The sequence below is a fragment of the Tasmannia lanceolata genome, unplaced genomic scaffold, assembly GCF_043159265.1.
Source record: "Tasmannia lanceolata isolate RefF3 unplaced genomic scaffold, GAP_Taslan_0.1 ptg000029l, whole genome shotgun sequence".
In the NCBI taxonomy this organism is placed as follows: Eukaryota; Viridiplantae; Streptophyta; class Magnoliopsida; order Canellales; family Winteraceae; genus Tasmannia; species Tasmannia lanceolata.
The window spans coordinates 9,913,937-9,929,157 of NW_027518706.1; the positions used below are offsets into that span (position 1 = coordinate 9,913,937).

At 36.3% G+C, this 15,221-nt stretch overlaps 1 protein-coding gene across 2 annotated transcripts; it reads left to right on the plus strand.

The window, feature by feature from the left end:
* The first annotated feature begins 620 nt into the window (after nt 1-620).
* On the plus strand, nt 621-14,288 carry LOC143859107 (lactoylglutathione lyase family protein / glyoxalase I family protein). 2 transcript variants are annotated; one of them, XM_077369785.1, is made up of 9 exons: nt 621-781; nt 1,028-1,153; nt 4,751-4,812; nt 8,454-8,514; nt 8,693-8,772; nt 9,211-9,281; nt 9,464-9,553; nt 12,373-12,495; nt 14,048-14,288. In XM_077369785.1, the coding sequence occupies exons 2-8, from the start codon at nt 1,061-1,063 to the stop codon at nt 12,471-12,473; spliced, it is 558 nt and encodes a 185-aa protein (XP_077225900.1). In that variant the 5' UTR covers nt 621-781; nt 1,028-1,060; the 3' UTR covers nt 12,474-12,495; nt 14,048-14,288. The 2 variants fall into 2 exon arrangements, with proteins under 2 accessions (XP_077225900.1, XP_077225899.1); XM_077369784.1 differs by having other exon boundaries at nt 781-920.
* Nucleotides 14,289-15,221: the final 933 nt, after the last annotated feature.

Below are 15,221 nucleotides of genomic sequence, written 5' to 3' on the forward strand. Positions count from 1 at the left end.
AGAGACTTAAGGATCAGTTCAGTGTTCTAGGGGGTAGAATGGATGAATGCACTGCTCTGCAAAGCAAGGAGGAAATAAATTGTATATAGTGTCTGTTTTTTATGTCACAAAAAAGAAAAATGGATCACATAGAGGGACTGAATGATCCTAACCCTCTCATCTGTAGAGGGACTGAATGATCATAACCCTCTATAGATTGGAGGGTTAGGATCAACACATGGAAATGATTTTTGGGGAACAACCTATTTAGGGTGTGGCCCATCTAATGGACGGTTTGGATCATCCTATGGTGCGGGCCATACCGTACTTTTAATAAAGTGAGGAGTGCAATCGTCAAAATACATTAGTGCTGATAACATTTCCCTTATAAATTATTGGAGCATTAATTATTAGGGTAAATGATATCAACACAACCATATTTTGATATTTTACCTAGCTCATCTTGTCGTTTAGTGTTTAAAGAGCTGTCAAAAGGTTATTACATTTCCCAAAACCTCTCACTAGCCAAGTAAAGAAGAAAAGACAGCAGGGTTTGTGCAAAAAATCAAAATAAGGCTGTGCTCATAACATTTCCCATTATCATAACCCATACTAAATTTGTATCCTAAAATGCACCCTTACACTAGAACAACAGATCAACGGTTCTGAATAGGGGAGGCATTGGGCCCATCTTTTGGATCACATGGGCCCCACATGCAGGATTGTATATAGCACATAAACGGAAGAATATCCAAACATTTCAACAGCAGGATTAGGGTCTGAGACTACAATTGTTCTGCAGGTGAGTTCTCTCTCTTTCAATATAGCCCATGGCCTCCTCCTTCATCTCTTCCTCACTCTCTCTTCATTCTCTCTTTCGCTTCCCCATCAAAATCCCCTCATCTTCATCACACTTTGTCTTTTCTAACACAAAAAGAAAGGTCTTCTTGTTCTTCTCTCAGACTCTCTCTTTCTCTTAATGCATATTTCTTCATTCTAGAGAAAATCCCAATCCCTCATCTCAATTTTTCTCAATTTGGGTTTGCAGAATTATAGTCAATTTCGATTGTTTTGTTCATCAATGGCGTCTGAGTCAAAGGATTCTCCTTCCAATAATCCGGGTCTCCGCGTAGAATCGGATGAAGCCACTAAAGGGTACTTCATGCAGCAGACTGTAAGTGCTTTCATTTTTTTAATGATTTGATTCTTTGAATTTGAAAGAATGATTGAAAACTAATGAAGTGACTCACCAAGGAAATTTAAAAGGAAAAATTATTGCCAATTGAATGGATATGTTACAAACCTGAATTGGTTCGCAATGTGACTGATTTTCTTAGAGGGTAGATCAGCCTCTTGACCCACTTTGAGGGAAGGGTCAGTCCTCTTTTGTGCTCAAAGACACTACTTTTGAATCAAAATTCTTCATTCCATTTTATTTTTTGAATGGCAAAAAATTTCATTAAAGAAAGACCGAGATGGTCAAGTACAGAGGAAAATCAAAATACAATGAAAAGATGAAAAAAGAACTAAGGAGGCAAGAAGTCAAAGAGCTCTAAGCCTTCCTTAACCCCTTCCCTAGATAGCCTATCAGCGACACGCATTTGCTGAATGGCGCACATGCTGAAATACAATTGAAGAGGCCCCTACCCGCATTTCATCAAAATATCTAGCAAACCGCCAAGGACAAGGATGAGTTCCTTTAGAGAGAAGCTAATGAGTGTTTATATAAAACACTCAAGAGATATACATGCAAAGATCTGGAAAGCTCTTATGATAAGAATGAAAATAACTAAATAAAGATTAACCCTATGATCTGTGGGCACGGACACGAGTGTCGTGTGTCGACACGGACATGGAGTGTCAGACGCGGCAAACTCCCAAAATTTAGAAACGGAGACACGGCTAAAATAGAAAGTACATATAATCATGTTTTGTGGATATAGATTTGTGTGCCGGGTTTTGATAAGGATATGAAGTATCTGACATGGAATCCCCTAAAAATCTAGAAATAGTGGCAGACTCATACACGTACATACATACAAAGTTACTGACACTTCTAGCACTACACTTAGAAGTGTCTAAAGGAGTGTCGACACGTGTGGACACGGGTGTCGTGTGGGACACGACACGACACGTGTGTCGGCAATAAATTCAAAGTGTCCACCAAATCATAGGATTAACCTAATCTTGACTAGTATCCATGGCGCTCATTGCGCTCATAGACCATTGCGCTCTATGCATTGAGGCAGGCGAATCAGCGGATCATCTTCTTCTTCATTGTAAAGTCGCTAGAGAGGTGTGGAGTAAGTTGCTTGGCAGATTTGGCATTTCCTGGGTTTTCCTTGAAAAGCTTGTGGACCTCCTCCAAAGTTGGTCTTTAGTACCTTGGAAGAAAAAAGGCAAAACACTATGGAATGTGTCTTTCCTAGCCACTATTTGGGTGCTATGGGAAGAAAGGAATGCTAGAGTATTCAAAGGGGTTTCACCAAAACCTAGAATTTCTATTCATTAGAGCTATTGCCCTCATGATCTCTTGGGTGAAGTTCTTTCCATCTTTCAAGTTTGTATTTGCTTATGATCTTTGGGAAGGATGGAGAGTTGTGAGTTGTTCGACAGACTCCAAGCTTCAAGTTTCCAAAGAGTGGGTATCTCCTGGGTCGGCCTTTGTTAAATTTAATTTTGATGGTTCCAGCTTTGGTAACCCGGGACCGGCAAGAATTTGGTGATATCTTAAGGAATAGTCATAGGAGAGGTGTTGTGGGCCTTTGCCGGCCCCACTGGGATAGCCGACGCTACGGAGGCAAAAGTGAAAGCAGTTCATCAAGGTCTGAAGTTATTAGCAAGAGCTCGGGTGGAAAATGTGCTAGTTGAAGGAGACTCTTTGAATGTCATTAGGTGGCTTAAAAGATCCCAAAAGCCCCCTTGGCGGTTTGAACATCTCTTTGACGAAATGTTAGATTGGTTGGAACATTTCTCTTGGTATTTTCTTCATGGCTGTCGTTCAGCTAACCAAGTGGCTGATAGTCTAGCAAGAGATGGAGTCTCTAAGGATGCCCTAGCTTTATATAATTCTCTCCCTCCTTAATTCGTCCCTTTAGCTTATGTCTTGTTTTCTTTTTCTGGCTCTTAATGCTTTGTATCTTGACCATCTCAGTCGTTTTTTTTCAATAAAATTGGCTATTATTATAAAAAAAGAAGAAGAATCTTGACTATATCCAAATCAATCATAGTTGCTTTATCTACACTACCTGCCTAATCTACGATCCAAGTAATCTAATGATCTGATATATTTTAAATCCTAACTAATATATTCCACTCTAGCGGGACCCATCTAGTCATGTAAGAGGAAATGTAATGGATATTTATGTGTCGATTCATGTATGTGTTTTGGTATTTATAGTAGGATTGAACCATGACCTCAAATGATGCAGTTCTTGTTTTTTCTAACATCTACAGGCATGTGCATACACACATACATGCATACGTACATACATACATACATATATGATGAGAGGGGAAATGATATTAGCACAGCCATATTTTAAATAATTGCACAAACTCAGCTTGTCTTTTCTTTTTTAATTGGCTTTTCAAGGTTTTTAGGAAGTTTAATAACCTTTGACGGCTCTTTAAATAATAAAAGACAAGATAAGTTAGTGCAATTATTAAAATAAGTTTGTGCTGATATCATTTCCCATATGAGAAGTGATATATATATATATATATATATATATATATATATGAGGAAAGTGTTTCTACTCGGCCGAGTAGAAAAGCTTATCTACTCCTCCCTTTAAAAAGTACAGTGGGCCCACACATTGTGGATGATCCAAAGCATTCATTTGATAGGTCTTATCATAGATAGGGTGTGCCCAAAAAATCAGCACCAAAGGGTCATCCTAGCCCTTCGTTTTGTTGGGCCTTGTAGAAACAGAATGGACGCACTGTGTAAGATGCGTAAGATGCGTCCATTCTGTTTCTACAAGGCCCAACAAAACGAAGGGCTAGGATGACCCTTTGGTGCTGATTTTTTGGGCACACCCTATCTATGTTAAGACCTATCAAATGAATGCTTTGGATCATCCACAATGTGTGGGCCCACTGTACTTTTTAAAGGGAGGAGTAGATAAGCTTTTCTACTCGGCCGAGTAGAAACACTTTCCTCATATCTTATATATATATTTGAAATGATATTTTACTCCCCTTTCCAGCATTGCCACCTCTTGTTAGCATTTTTCTTATAAATAACTGAATTTACACCTTCTTTTGTTTGCACATTACTGAAAGCAAAGCCATTTTCAATAAAATACAAAAAAGGGGTGGAAATGCTGAGAAAGTACATCAAACCCAAAGATGGGGTGGTAAACGTCAAGTAGAAAAAATCACCCAAGTGTTCAAAGTTCAAGCTTTACAAAACATCAATTTGTAATTCTTTCTTCCATCAGGGTAGCAAGTCCATTTGTTTGAAATTCCAAAAAATCGTCAAACTCCTGCATCAATCAACACACATTTTAGTTTTTTTGTCAAATTTTCACAAACGATCCAATGAGCTCACACAAACGATTGCTATTGACAAGAATATCCATAAGGGCATGGAAGAAGATAGGTTCAAATGTAAAGGGACTACAATTAGCCTTTACGCTACATATAATTTTTTCTCATCTCTACCCTACATATATTCAGAGTACATGATTCCAATTCATTTTTTTTTATTTACCACTTACTAGGAACTGCTATTGTATTAGAACTAACAATTGAATCTGGATTGCAGATGTTTCGAATAAAAGATCCCAAAGTGAGTCTTGATTTTTACTCCCGTGTATTAGGCATGACGTAAGTTTCTTTCTGTCTTCTTAATTTTCTACCAGGATGCCCAAATCTCTTTTTATTTTGAGCTTAAACTAAGCAGCATTTCTTTTGTTGATGTGGAAAATCTCTAGATTCCTTACGTTTGGTAAGCATATATACGTATTATACTTGTTTACACACGCACAGACAATACTGATGTGTAGGGGGTAGCAATGGATAAGGTCGTATCTATATATTATGTCTTCTCCTAATATAATATATCTGTATGCTATGGCCTACTGGGTCATTGTTGCAAAATTCCTCCGTGTCATCATTGACTCGCCCAAGTTGACTCCTTTTTACGTTGGCCGCATCCTTGTCCAAGTCTGCGTTTTGCCTAACAAAGTCATATAAAAACTCCTTTGACTCTCCAAAGTTATGATCACGTCAACCGAGTACTTAGCCGCGTCAACCGAAACTTGTCACGCCGCGCCAAGTCAACTAGGATTTGATTTGTCTGTGTTTTGATCCACACCTTATTTTAAAACACTGTTCTGGGTTGTTTCTTATCAACTTGTCATACTAGTTACTCAGGCTGCAAGTTATCTGATTTAGGAAATGCCAAGCTATTGGTCGATTATTGTTTCATGTCAATATCCTCATGTTACTAATTCAATTAGATCATTAAACATACATATCCAATCAGTTTAAATACAACACGATAGTCATTCACAACTACAGTATCCTTAGAAAATTTATAACTCTCAAGTTCAATCATCATCAATAAAGAATGTAAATTATCCTTGTGAAGTTCTATTAAATAGATTCACACTCAATCATACCAACCGTAAAAGAAATTAGACCACAAAAGCCCCTACAACAAAAGAATTTAATAGATCTATAATAAACTAAAATGCTTGCAACTATTCTCTAAATAACACCCAAAGATAGGAAAGGGTGAATGATTTGGGATCTAATTCCTAATGAATTTTCAAAAAAAAAAGGATTTGGGATCTAATGGTGATGGGTAGCAGGCATGGTTTTAAATTTCTATTGAAATCTACATGAAACAACTGGAAAGTTTTTGTTTCCATCCCCATTGTAACAAAATTTCAATTCATTCCACTTCATTATTTCTGTCGAAATTTCAAAATTCCGACCGAAGTCTACCAAAATTACTGGAATTACTAAATTTTGACCGAAATGGTCGAAATGACAAAAAAATGAAAAATGTTCTGATTTAACCTATAAAACTGTTTTTTTTCTCAAAACTTTTTTTTTGCCTTGATCACCTGTAAATCGAAAACCCCTGCAAATCGAAGAAACATGTTTTTTTTCTTTTCCATGGATTTTTTCTTGGAAAACCCTGTTTTGAAAAACCCTAAAAAGTTATAGAATTTTTGTTGGAAAACTCTATTTTGAAAAACCCTAAAAAGTTATAGAATTTTTTCTATTTGCCTTTATTTGATTTTTCAACATTTGATTTGTTACATTTATAGATAATTGTCATTCAGATGTAAATGGTGCAAATAATGGTTCCACTACCAATTGCACATGAAGAAAAACATTAAGATTTTATCTTTGTCAACATGCTTTGTGGGCTCATCCTAGCTGAATCGAAGATGGGCTCACTTCACAGTTCATTGTGAAGTCCAATGTTTAAAAACTCGTTGACTCGACTCGGAACTCGCCCGAGTTGACTCCCTTTTACCTCGGCCGTGGCGTTCCACATTGCACCGCATCTGCATTCCACATTTTGCAGAGTCAATAAAAACTCCTTTGACTCTCCCAAGTTATGACCGCGTGCAACCACGTTCCTGGCCGCATCCGCGTCGAGTCAACAAGGATTTTTCTTGCCTGCGTTCCGTGTCACATTCACATTTTTTAAACAAGAATTTCAAATTTCAAAACCTATGCATCATACAAATGATGAGTCTCTAACTAAGTGCAGAATGGGTATATGTTTTTTTTGTAAGTTATTTTACTTTAAACAATGATATTTGGTAGGAAGCATCATTGGATTGCACAACAAAGTAATCGTATCTTATGCATGAGATGTCGGATCGGCATGAGAACAATACCATCTCATAACTCTCTAGTACCAACATAAAGTTGGGGACCTTGGAGGGATGACTTGTTATGTTCTTTCTTATACTTCATTACATTGTACTTCCTTATTGATTTTATTATTCTGACGTGTGTGACACAACGAATGCCACTAGGTGTTTGATGTGATTAAGCCATTATTGATGCATTTCTTGCTTATGTGATAGTTTTTAAGTATCATTCAAAAAAAAAAGTGATAGTTTTTAAGTATTTATTTGTGCTTATTCTAGCATTTCCTGAAGTTTCATATTAAAATTTTATCACTTGCATACATTTCCATATGTTTCCGTGCTTTTACAAGATTTCCTCCGAAATTTCCAACCTAAACACAAATGTTGGAAGGTCAAATTCAATGTGGCTATGTGGGCGATGGTAAGACTTGTGAAGGTTAGAGTAATGGCTAGATGGTGACTCCCTCCATCAAATTCTGCTAAGTTGAATGTTGACCGTTGCTCCCTTTGCAACCGTGGTTTTGCTAAGTAAAAGGGGTTGCATTCTTCATTCCATTTCTGTACTAATCGGCCACACTGATTCTTTGGAAGAGGTTCGAGCTATACATCACTGTTTCTGCACATTCATAAGTCAGATGGATGGAAGATTGGAGGTAGAATAAGATGCTTCAAATGTTTTTCTTGGGCAAAGGAGAAAGCGTGGGGCCTTGAGACTCACTATTTATTGATGATATCTGTGAGATGACAAGGGGAAGGAGATTAGCTTTTCTATTCTCTCAAGGAGGGCTAATGATCTAGCGATTAGGTAAGCGAAATGTGGAGCATCGACCAATAAGATGTAGTCGGGGCAGTGCTTATAATAAAAAGGAAAAAAGGCACATTAAACCAAATAGATTTAAATATTTGAAGAAATTTCAAATACTTATGATGTGACCTCTTGGGAAATCTTCATAGTTCATATTACACCGTCAACGACCTTTTAGAGTCCAAATTCCAACGGAATTTTTTCAATATTTATTTTCTAGTTCCGAAAAGGAAACATTTCTTCTTAATGATACTCCTATTTACCATTAAAAAAATAAAAAATAAAAAATGATACTCCTATTAAAAAGTGGCAGCCTATTATTTTCTCTGGTCGTTAGATAGTTGATCCTTTACTAGTTGATCCTTTACTGTTGGTAAAGCTTACATTTTCTTTCATGCCAGAGTACCTGCAAAATCACAATAATTCGCTGTGCTTTGAGTTATGTCTTTTAAATGACCCAATGTTTGTTAATTAGATGCAAATATATACTAAATTGCAAGAAAACCGAGCTTAGTAAGTTCCATAAGTCGTTTTGCGTCATTTAAAAAAAATATAAGCTCACCACGTATCTTAGAATACAAATTTTAAACCAAGAATACCATCTCTTTTCTAGTGGCCCATATTGGTCATGTGCTATCTTATAAACCATTATATGGGAATTAGTTATGTGTATGTGGGCATACTTATTGTCACTATCATGAATGTAATGGTCTTATTCACTCAGGCATATAGGCACCATATTGCTTTCTTTCTGTGTAGAGATTCTTAAAAGCTATAATTGGGAATTCTTGGCTCCTTTTTATTTATGTTATGGAATGCACCAGGTTACTTAAGAGGCTGGATTTTCCAGAATCAAAGTTCAGCTTGTACTTTATGGGGTATGAGGTAAAGTTTGTAACGTCACTTTTACGAGAATGGCTCTTCGATACAGGTTTAATCTTTTTACCAACCCAAAAGTGGCCTTGACATTGGTTTTATATTTGGTTAAATCCAAAATTTTGGGAGCACTTTATATTATGATCAGAATTATTTTCTAAATCTGCACTCGCCATTTCCTGTACAGAATCCAGCATCAATTCCTACTGATCCCACTCAGCGAACAGTCTGGACCTTCGGTCAAAAGGCTACAATAGAGCTTACACAGTAAGCTAAATCTTTATTGTTAGAATTTGTGTTAACTGTAACTTATGTCACAAATATCTTCGATATTTTCAAAATATTGTGTTTTTATCGCGGCATTTTGATGAAACAACAAAATTCCGAACTAATCCCGAGATTTTAAAAATATAGCGATATTTTTTTATCATAAAATATCTAGATAATATCACTATATTATCCCGATATTTTTATTTTATATTTTTTCTTAAATTTATTATTTATATTTTTTTAAATAATTTCTTTTTACCATTTTTTCCTGATATAAACCCGAAAAAAAATATATCCCAAGATTTTCCCTTGCCGAGAAATTCCTGAGAATGACATTTGTGACATAGTCTGTAACTGATTTACCCATTAATTATATTAATTGGTTGTCTTTTCTATTTTTTCCTAATAATTGTTGTATATGAATACTTTTTCCAGTAACTGGGGCACAGAAAGTGATCCAGACTTCAAAGGCTACCACAATGGAAACTCAGAACCCCGTGGCTTTGGTATGCACACCTGATATTAACTGGGAAATCAATATCTGAACTTTCACTGTACCAAGCACATCTCAGTAAATGTGGTTCCAATTGACCAGGACCTTATTATTTAGGAGTAATCATGCTATAATTGAGTATGATCTGTACTTTTGTTCTCAATCAACACTTGTTCGTTTCTTTTTGGTTTTCAGGACATATAGGCATCACAGTTGATGACACATACAAGGCATGTGAACGGTTTGAGCGTTTAGGGGTGGATTTTGTGAAGAAACCTGATGATGGTAACTTTCTTCTTGTTCAAGAAATAAAGTATCAGACAAACCAATTTATTTATGGTGCTAGATTTTGGCATGGGAATAGTAGTATTTTGATCTGATTCTTTACTGTGCATAGGAAAAAATTTTGGAACAAATTTACATGCAAATATCGAACAAATGTTCAAGATATTACTGGTTAGAACCATTAATGAACTGCAACATGAGTTTATGTTCCACATTGGTTAAGGATTAAAGATTTTCAAGCATGCTCACTTCATCATAACACAAGAGAATAAGGTTCATCATAAAACAGGAGAAAAAAACTAAATGAGAAAAAAAGTTATCAGCCATTGCGTTTAGTTTTTTTTAACAGATAATTCAATAAGAGAAAAGAAAATTTTGCAAAGGAAAGGCGACCAAGATAGTGTAGATAAAAAGTAAATGAGAAAAAAAGTTACATCTGTGGCATATGGTGCCACAATACTGCTTATGTATAAGTAACCCCAAAGTTGGCTAAGTTATCAGCCTTTGCGTTTCCTTCGTGATGGATATGGGTGAAATCACTCATCACACTTCATTAGAATTTTCTCTATTCTTAAATAAACTCAAGAATCCTCATGGAGGACTGGATTCTTGCTCAAGCTTAGCCAATTGCTTTCAATCCACCGCCCCCATGGACCGGAAACCATTTAACTCCAAACAAGACGCTTTGGCATCCACATAGATTGTGTGTTTCTCACCACTTGAGCCTACAAAAACCAACATTACCCTGTAATGTTACTTTTACCAAGAGTAATTTCCAAAAGTCGATGGTTAGCTTTCGTATCACAACTTTTAACAATATAATTATATTTGAAATTATTCTAAAAATAAGTTATTGCACAGCAAAAGATAGCAAAAGATCACAACAACTCACTTTTACTTGAATACTAATCTAGAAAATTATGAAGTCCAATGGATCAGATCTAGGTTGATTGCAACTACATATTAATGCTCTTATTGTGCAGATGCTTTGTATTTTGGCAGTGATTCATCAACAAAAAGGGTATTTTGGTAATTCTTAATATATTGACATTAATATATAAGCCATATATTAGGGTTATGGGTGGAAGAGAACTTTGGGCATTATCTTGGTTGAGAAAAAAGGAAGAAAAGAGCATTTGTAACCCTTTCATGTCGAGCTAAAGACTCTTCCAGTGTTAAGAACTCTTCCGCTGGAAAAGGTCTCCCATTTCACTCGAGCTAAGGTTATGGAAGAACTTAGTATCAGAGGCGCAGAGCGATTGCAGCAATAACGGATGCTAAGTTCGAGGTGGAGAAATTCAATGAGGTATGTAGTTTCAGCCTATGGAAAACAAGAGTGAGAGATCTCTTGGTTCAGCAAGGTTTGGTGAAGGGTTTATTAGGCAAAGCCAAGAAACCGAAAAAATGAGCGAAGATGATTGGGAAGAGCTAGATATGAAGGCAGTTAGCATGATCTTCCTGTGTTTGACAGATGAGGTCATGCACTACGTGATCAATGAGGAGATTGCAACTAGGATTGGGTGCAAATTCGAGTTTCTCTAGAGAGAAATCACTAACTAACAAATTATTTCTCAAGAAGCAATGGAAGAAAACTCAAGCTTTCTGGAACATCTCGACACTTTCAACATGATGGTCTCATAATTATTGAATGTTGGGGGCAAGTTAGAAGAGGACGCACGACACTACTTTTCTTGGCGTCTCTCCCTGGCTTCTATGATCCAAGCCAATTATATCTAGAAGCCGCTAAAAGAATCATAAGGTATCTTAAAAGGAACCTTGAGTCATGGTATGTCGTATGGTAATGGTTAAAAGAAAGAAGTAAAATTGATTGGATTATCTTAAAAGGAACCTTGACTCATGGTATGTTGTATGGTGTTGGCCAAAAGAAAGAAGTAAAATTGGTTGGATTCTTATATGCTTACTGGATAGGGAATCATGATACGAGGAGGTTAGTAACCGGGTGATGTGTTGTATTGAATGATATCTAGTGTCATGGAGTGGTAAAAACCAAGGTACGGTTGCAAGATCTTGTGCGGAAGCAGAATATAGAGCCATGGATTCTAATGATGCAGAGATGATTTGTTAAGACAACTACTTTCAAGAGGGATTGCAAAACTCTATTGTGATAACCAGAGTGCAGCTAAATTATTACAAAATCCAATCCAGTGTTTACACCAGAAGGAAACACAGAGAGAATGATTTCTACATTGTCAGTAGAAAATGGTTAGATAACTCCACTCTTTGTTCCCAGTGAAGACTAGGTAGCAGATATTTTTAATGATCATCATATTCCTGTCTATCTGGCAAGCTGAGCTTGTCCAGAGACAATATAACTTGGGGAAAAGAGTACCTATAATCACATGAAAACCATGAAAGCCAGTTGCTGAGGAAAAGGTAGAACCATAAATACTATCCGAAATAGTGGAGGGTGCTTGGTAATATTCCATTCCTTGATAGCCAGTGGATACTAGAGCCAGTGAAACGTAGCTCATACTAGGGATTAGAGCTGTAAACCATTATGAAAATAACACAATACTTGCCTTACAAACTGTGTTGGTTCTCTCTGCTTCTCTTGTTCCTCTCTCTCTTTCTCTCTCTCATATAAGATCATGAGAGCTTTACAAGAAGTATAGTAACTTCTAAGTTTATTATCGTATCTTCCAAGTCAAACATCACCACAACTATTTGAATTGCAACATGTCAATAGACTCAATACTAAAGGTTTGTTTTTTTTTTTTAGTTTTTAAATTTTAATTTTTATTGGTTATTCCTTAGAATTGCTTTAGTCAAGTTCATTAATCTTTTCAATATTATTGCAGGAAAAATGAAAGGGTTGGCATTCATCAAAGATCCTGATGGCTACTGGATTGAAATCTTTGATCTGAAGAGAATTGGGCATTTGACCGCTGATGCTTCTTGAGAAAAGGTTTCACAAAAGCTAGGTATCCTTTTTCTTCCCCTCTCTACTTGACTATTCTTGTTTGTCTACACACATAATAGCTCCACTTTTATGTTTACTATAAGTATCGCTGCGAAACTGACAATGACATTGATGCATTTATTGGCTTGGCCTGATGATACATTAAGACTAATTCTAAAATTCCATCAACTGATATAAAAATGTTTTTAATGACCATTTTGCCCATTAATGCCCTATACATTTTATAGATGCTGTCATTGGATGGTCTGGCTGACAAAAAAAACTTATCGTGATCATTAGCAATGCAATCTGACCCATAATCACAAATAGTTTTATGAGTAGCAAAGAAGAAATAACCCTTTTAAAACCATAGTATTAACACTTATCTACACGAAGATCGCCCGGGTTGACTCAACTTGCTAGTAAAATGGTTTAAACAACAAGAAGCTTCGAACCAGTAACCTTCAATTTGGTGTAAAATGTTCGTAACCACTATGGTTACATACGAAATATAAGTATATGAGCGAAAAATGTTTACATAAATGGGAAAATGTGTTTTGAGTTTTTATCTGAGTCAGTAGTCACTTGTTCCAGTTGACTAAACTCGGCCCACATTTTTTACTTGAATCGAGTTGTCGAACCTTTGAACTATGTTTAAAGCGCTACCCTGTTTGCTCTTCTTTCTCTTAATCCCTATGAACATATAAATTCTCTAATCTCAAACTTCAACGGACTCCATATCCATCCTAGCCAGTGTTCTGCATGTTTATTATTTGAGAAAGTCACTTTTGAGATCAATGGTAAAATATGGGGCCGTAGGTGGGCATGTTAGAATCTCATGAGGTGACCCACATGGTTTTGGTCCCACCATCCTGAACAGGGACATCTCATGCGTGCGATAAAGGGCTACAAAAATCAATGATTTAGTTTTTCTTCGTGAAACTCTAGACATGACTTGTTGGATAAGGGCATAGGATCATTCTTTCAACGTGTTCTCAATGGCGGAGTTTGACTGCCATTTTAATCAATGGTTCTGATCACTAAAATGAGGTAGAAATTGGTCCAGTAAGTGTCTTTTAGGAAGAAACATAGAAATGACATTCTTGTTAGAATTTTTCTTAGGCCATGTCTGGCAACCTTGAAAATTTATTCCATCGCATATTCGTGGGCCCAACTATGTGAGGGGCTGAGAAGGAAGGAGAGGTAGAGAATTGAGTGGGTGGGAATAGAGATTGTATCAAAAATTCCTAAAAACTAGTGAAAAGAAAATACCTATTTATAATTTGTTTTTTGTTTTCCTGGTTTTTAGGAGTTTTTCATTTTACCCTCACTACCACCCTCTCAAGTCTCCCCATCTCCGGCCGCCCATCTCTCAAAACTGGCCCCACAAATATTCCACGGAGTATTTTTTTCATGGTGGCCAAACATAGCCTTATCGTTTTCTTATTTTATTAATATTTTCATTTTGCTTATTGGAAACTGATTTAGCTGTAATAACTTCATCCAATCCGTAAAACTATCATACAATGTGACGACTTACATGAAAATCTGATGTAATTTTTGTTTTGATGCAGGAATTATGGGGCAAGTTCATTATTAACTACCCAAGCCTTGTAATAAAGCCTTGTTTCACCAGTGTGGTTGCTTCTCTTTGTATCTCACTTTATGGATTCATTAGAGAGGACTGAATTCTGCTTTTTTAAGATGTCTGTAAGTCCCCAAAATTTTTATATGAAAATAGAACAGAATCTGAAACATTTGCTTAATTTTTCACAATAATTTCAGATTTGATTGGCCAATTAGAAGGCCTTGTCATTTGGGTCCTTCCCCAAGTCATTTCTTATTAAATATAAGATTTAAGAGACCTGTCAGGAAGACACAATGTTTTGAGGGATGTTCCTAACAGCCTTTCCTATCATGGCAGGTGTCAAAGCATACATTGATAAGTGTGTTTTCATGGCAAATATGCTCTCGTCTGTGTGTGTTTTCATAGCAAAAGTGTCCTTTTCTTCTTACATTCTTTCTATAAGCTCCCTACTTTCCTAACTTTCATTAAAGAGTTAATCCGAGCGATTAGCAAGTTTAATGACTTGAAGATGTGAATAAATATGATTGGCCATGTACTGATATGAAGAACATTTCAAATGATTTAATACATAGATGTTTATGTGGTCAGCAATTCAAATTAGAATTAGAATAACATTATGTAAGACATTGGCATCGTATCTTACACATATAAGGCGATCGAGATGGAGGTAGAAATACGATTCAGAGGTTTAAATTCAAATTATGAGAAGGAACCTGCGGAATATTTAGAGATCATGCAGGGAAAGTTTCTAAATTTGGAATTCAATATGGAATTTGAGAGACTACCATTCAAAAAAAAAAAAAAAAAATTATTTAGAGATCAAGCAAGTGGGTCATTTTGAAAAGCCAGGAAAGTATAGTTTGATACATGGCAGTTGGTCCATTACTTTCGAGACCAAAGAGTACAAATACAACAATATGAGATTATGAAAAGGCGATGATATTTTCACTCCTCCTGCATTACGCGCACGCTCCCCTTATAACATAACTTGACGTGAAAAGTGGGCAACATTAACGCTTTTTGATGTCAAATCACCTTATAAGGGGAGCATGCGCGTAATGCATGGGGGGTGAAAATATCATCTCCCTGCTCCGTTTGGATGCCAGAATTATTTTGGTTCTTGGGACTTTTGTGGAACAAAAAACTTTCTGGGAGATTGG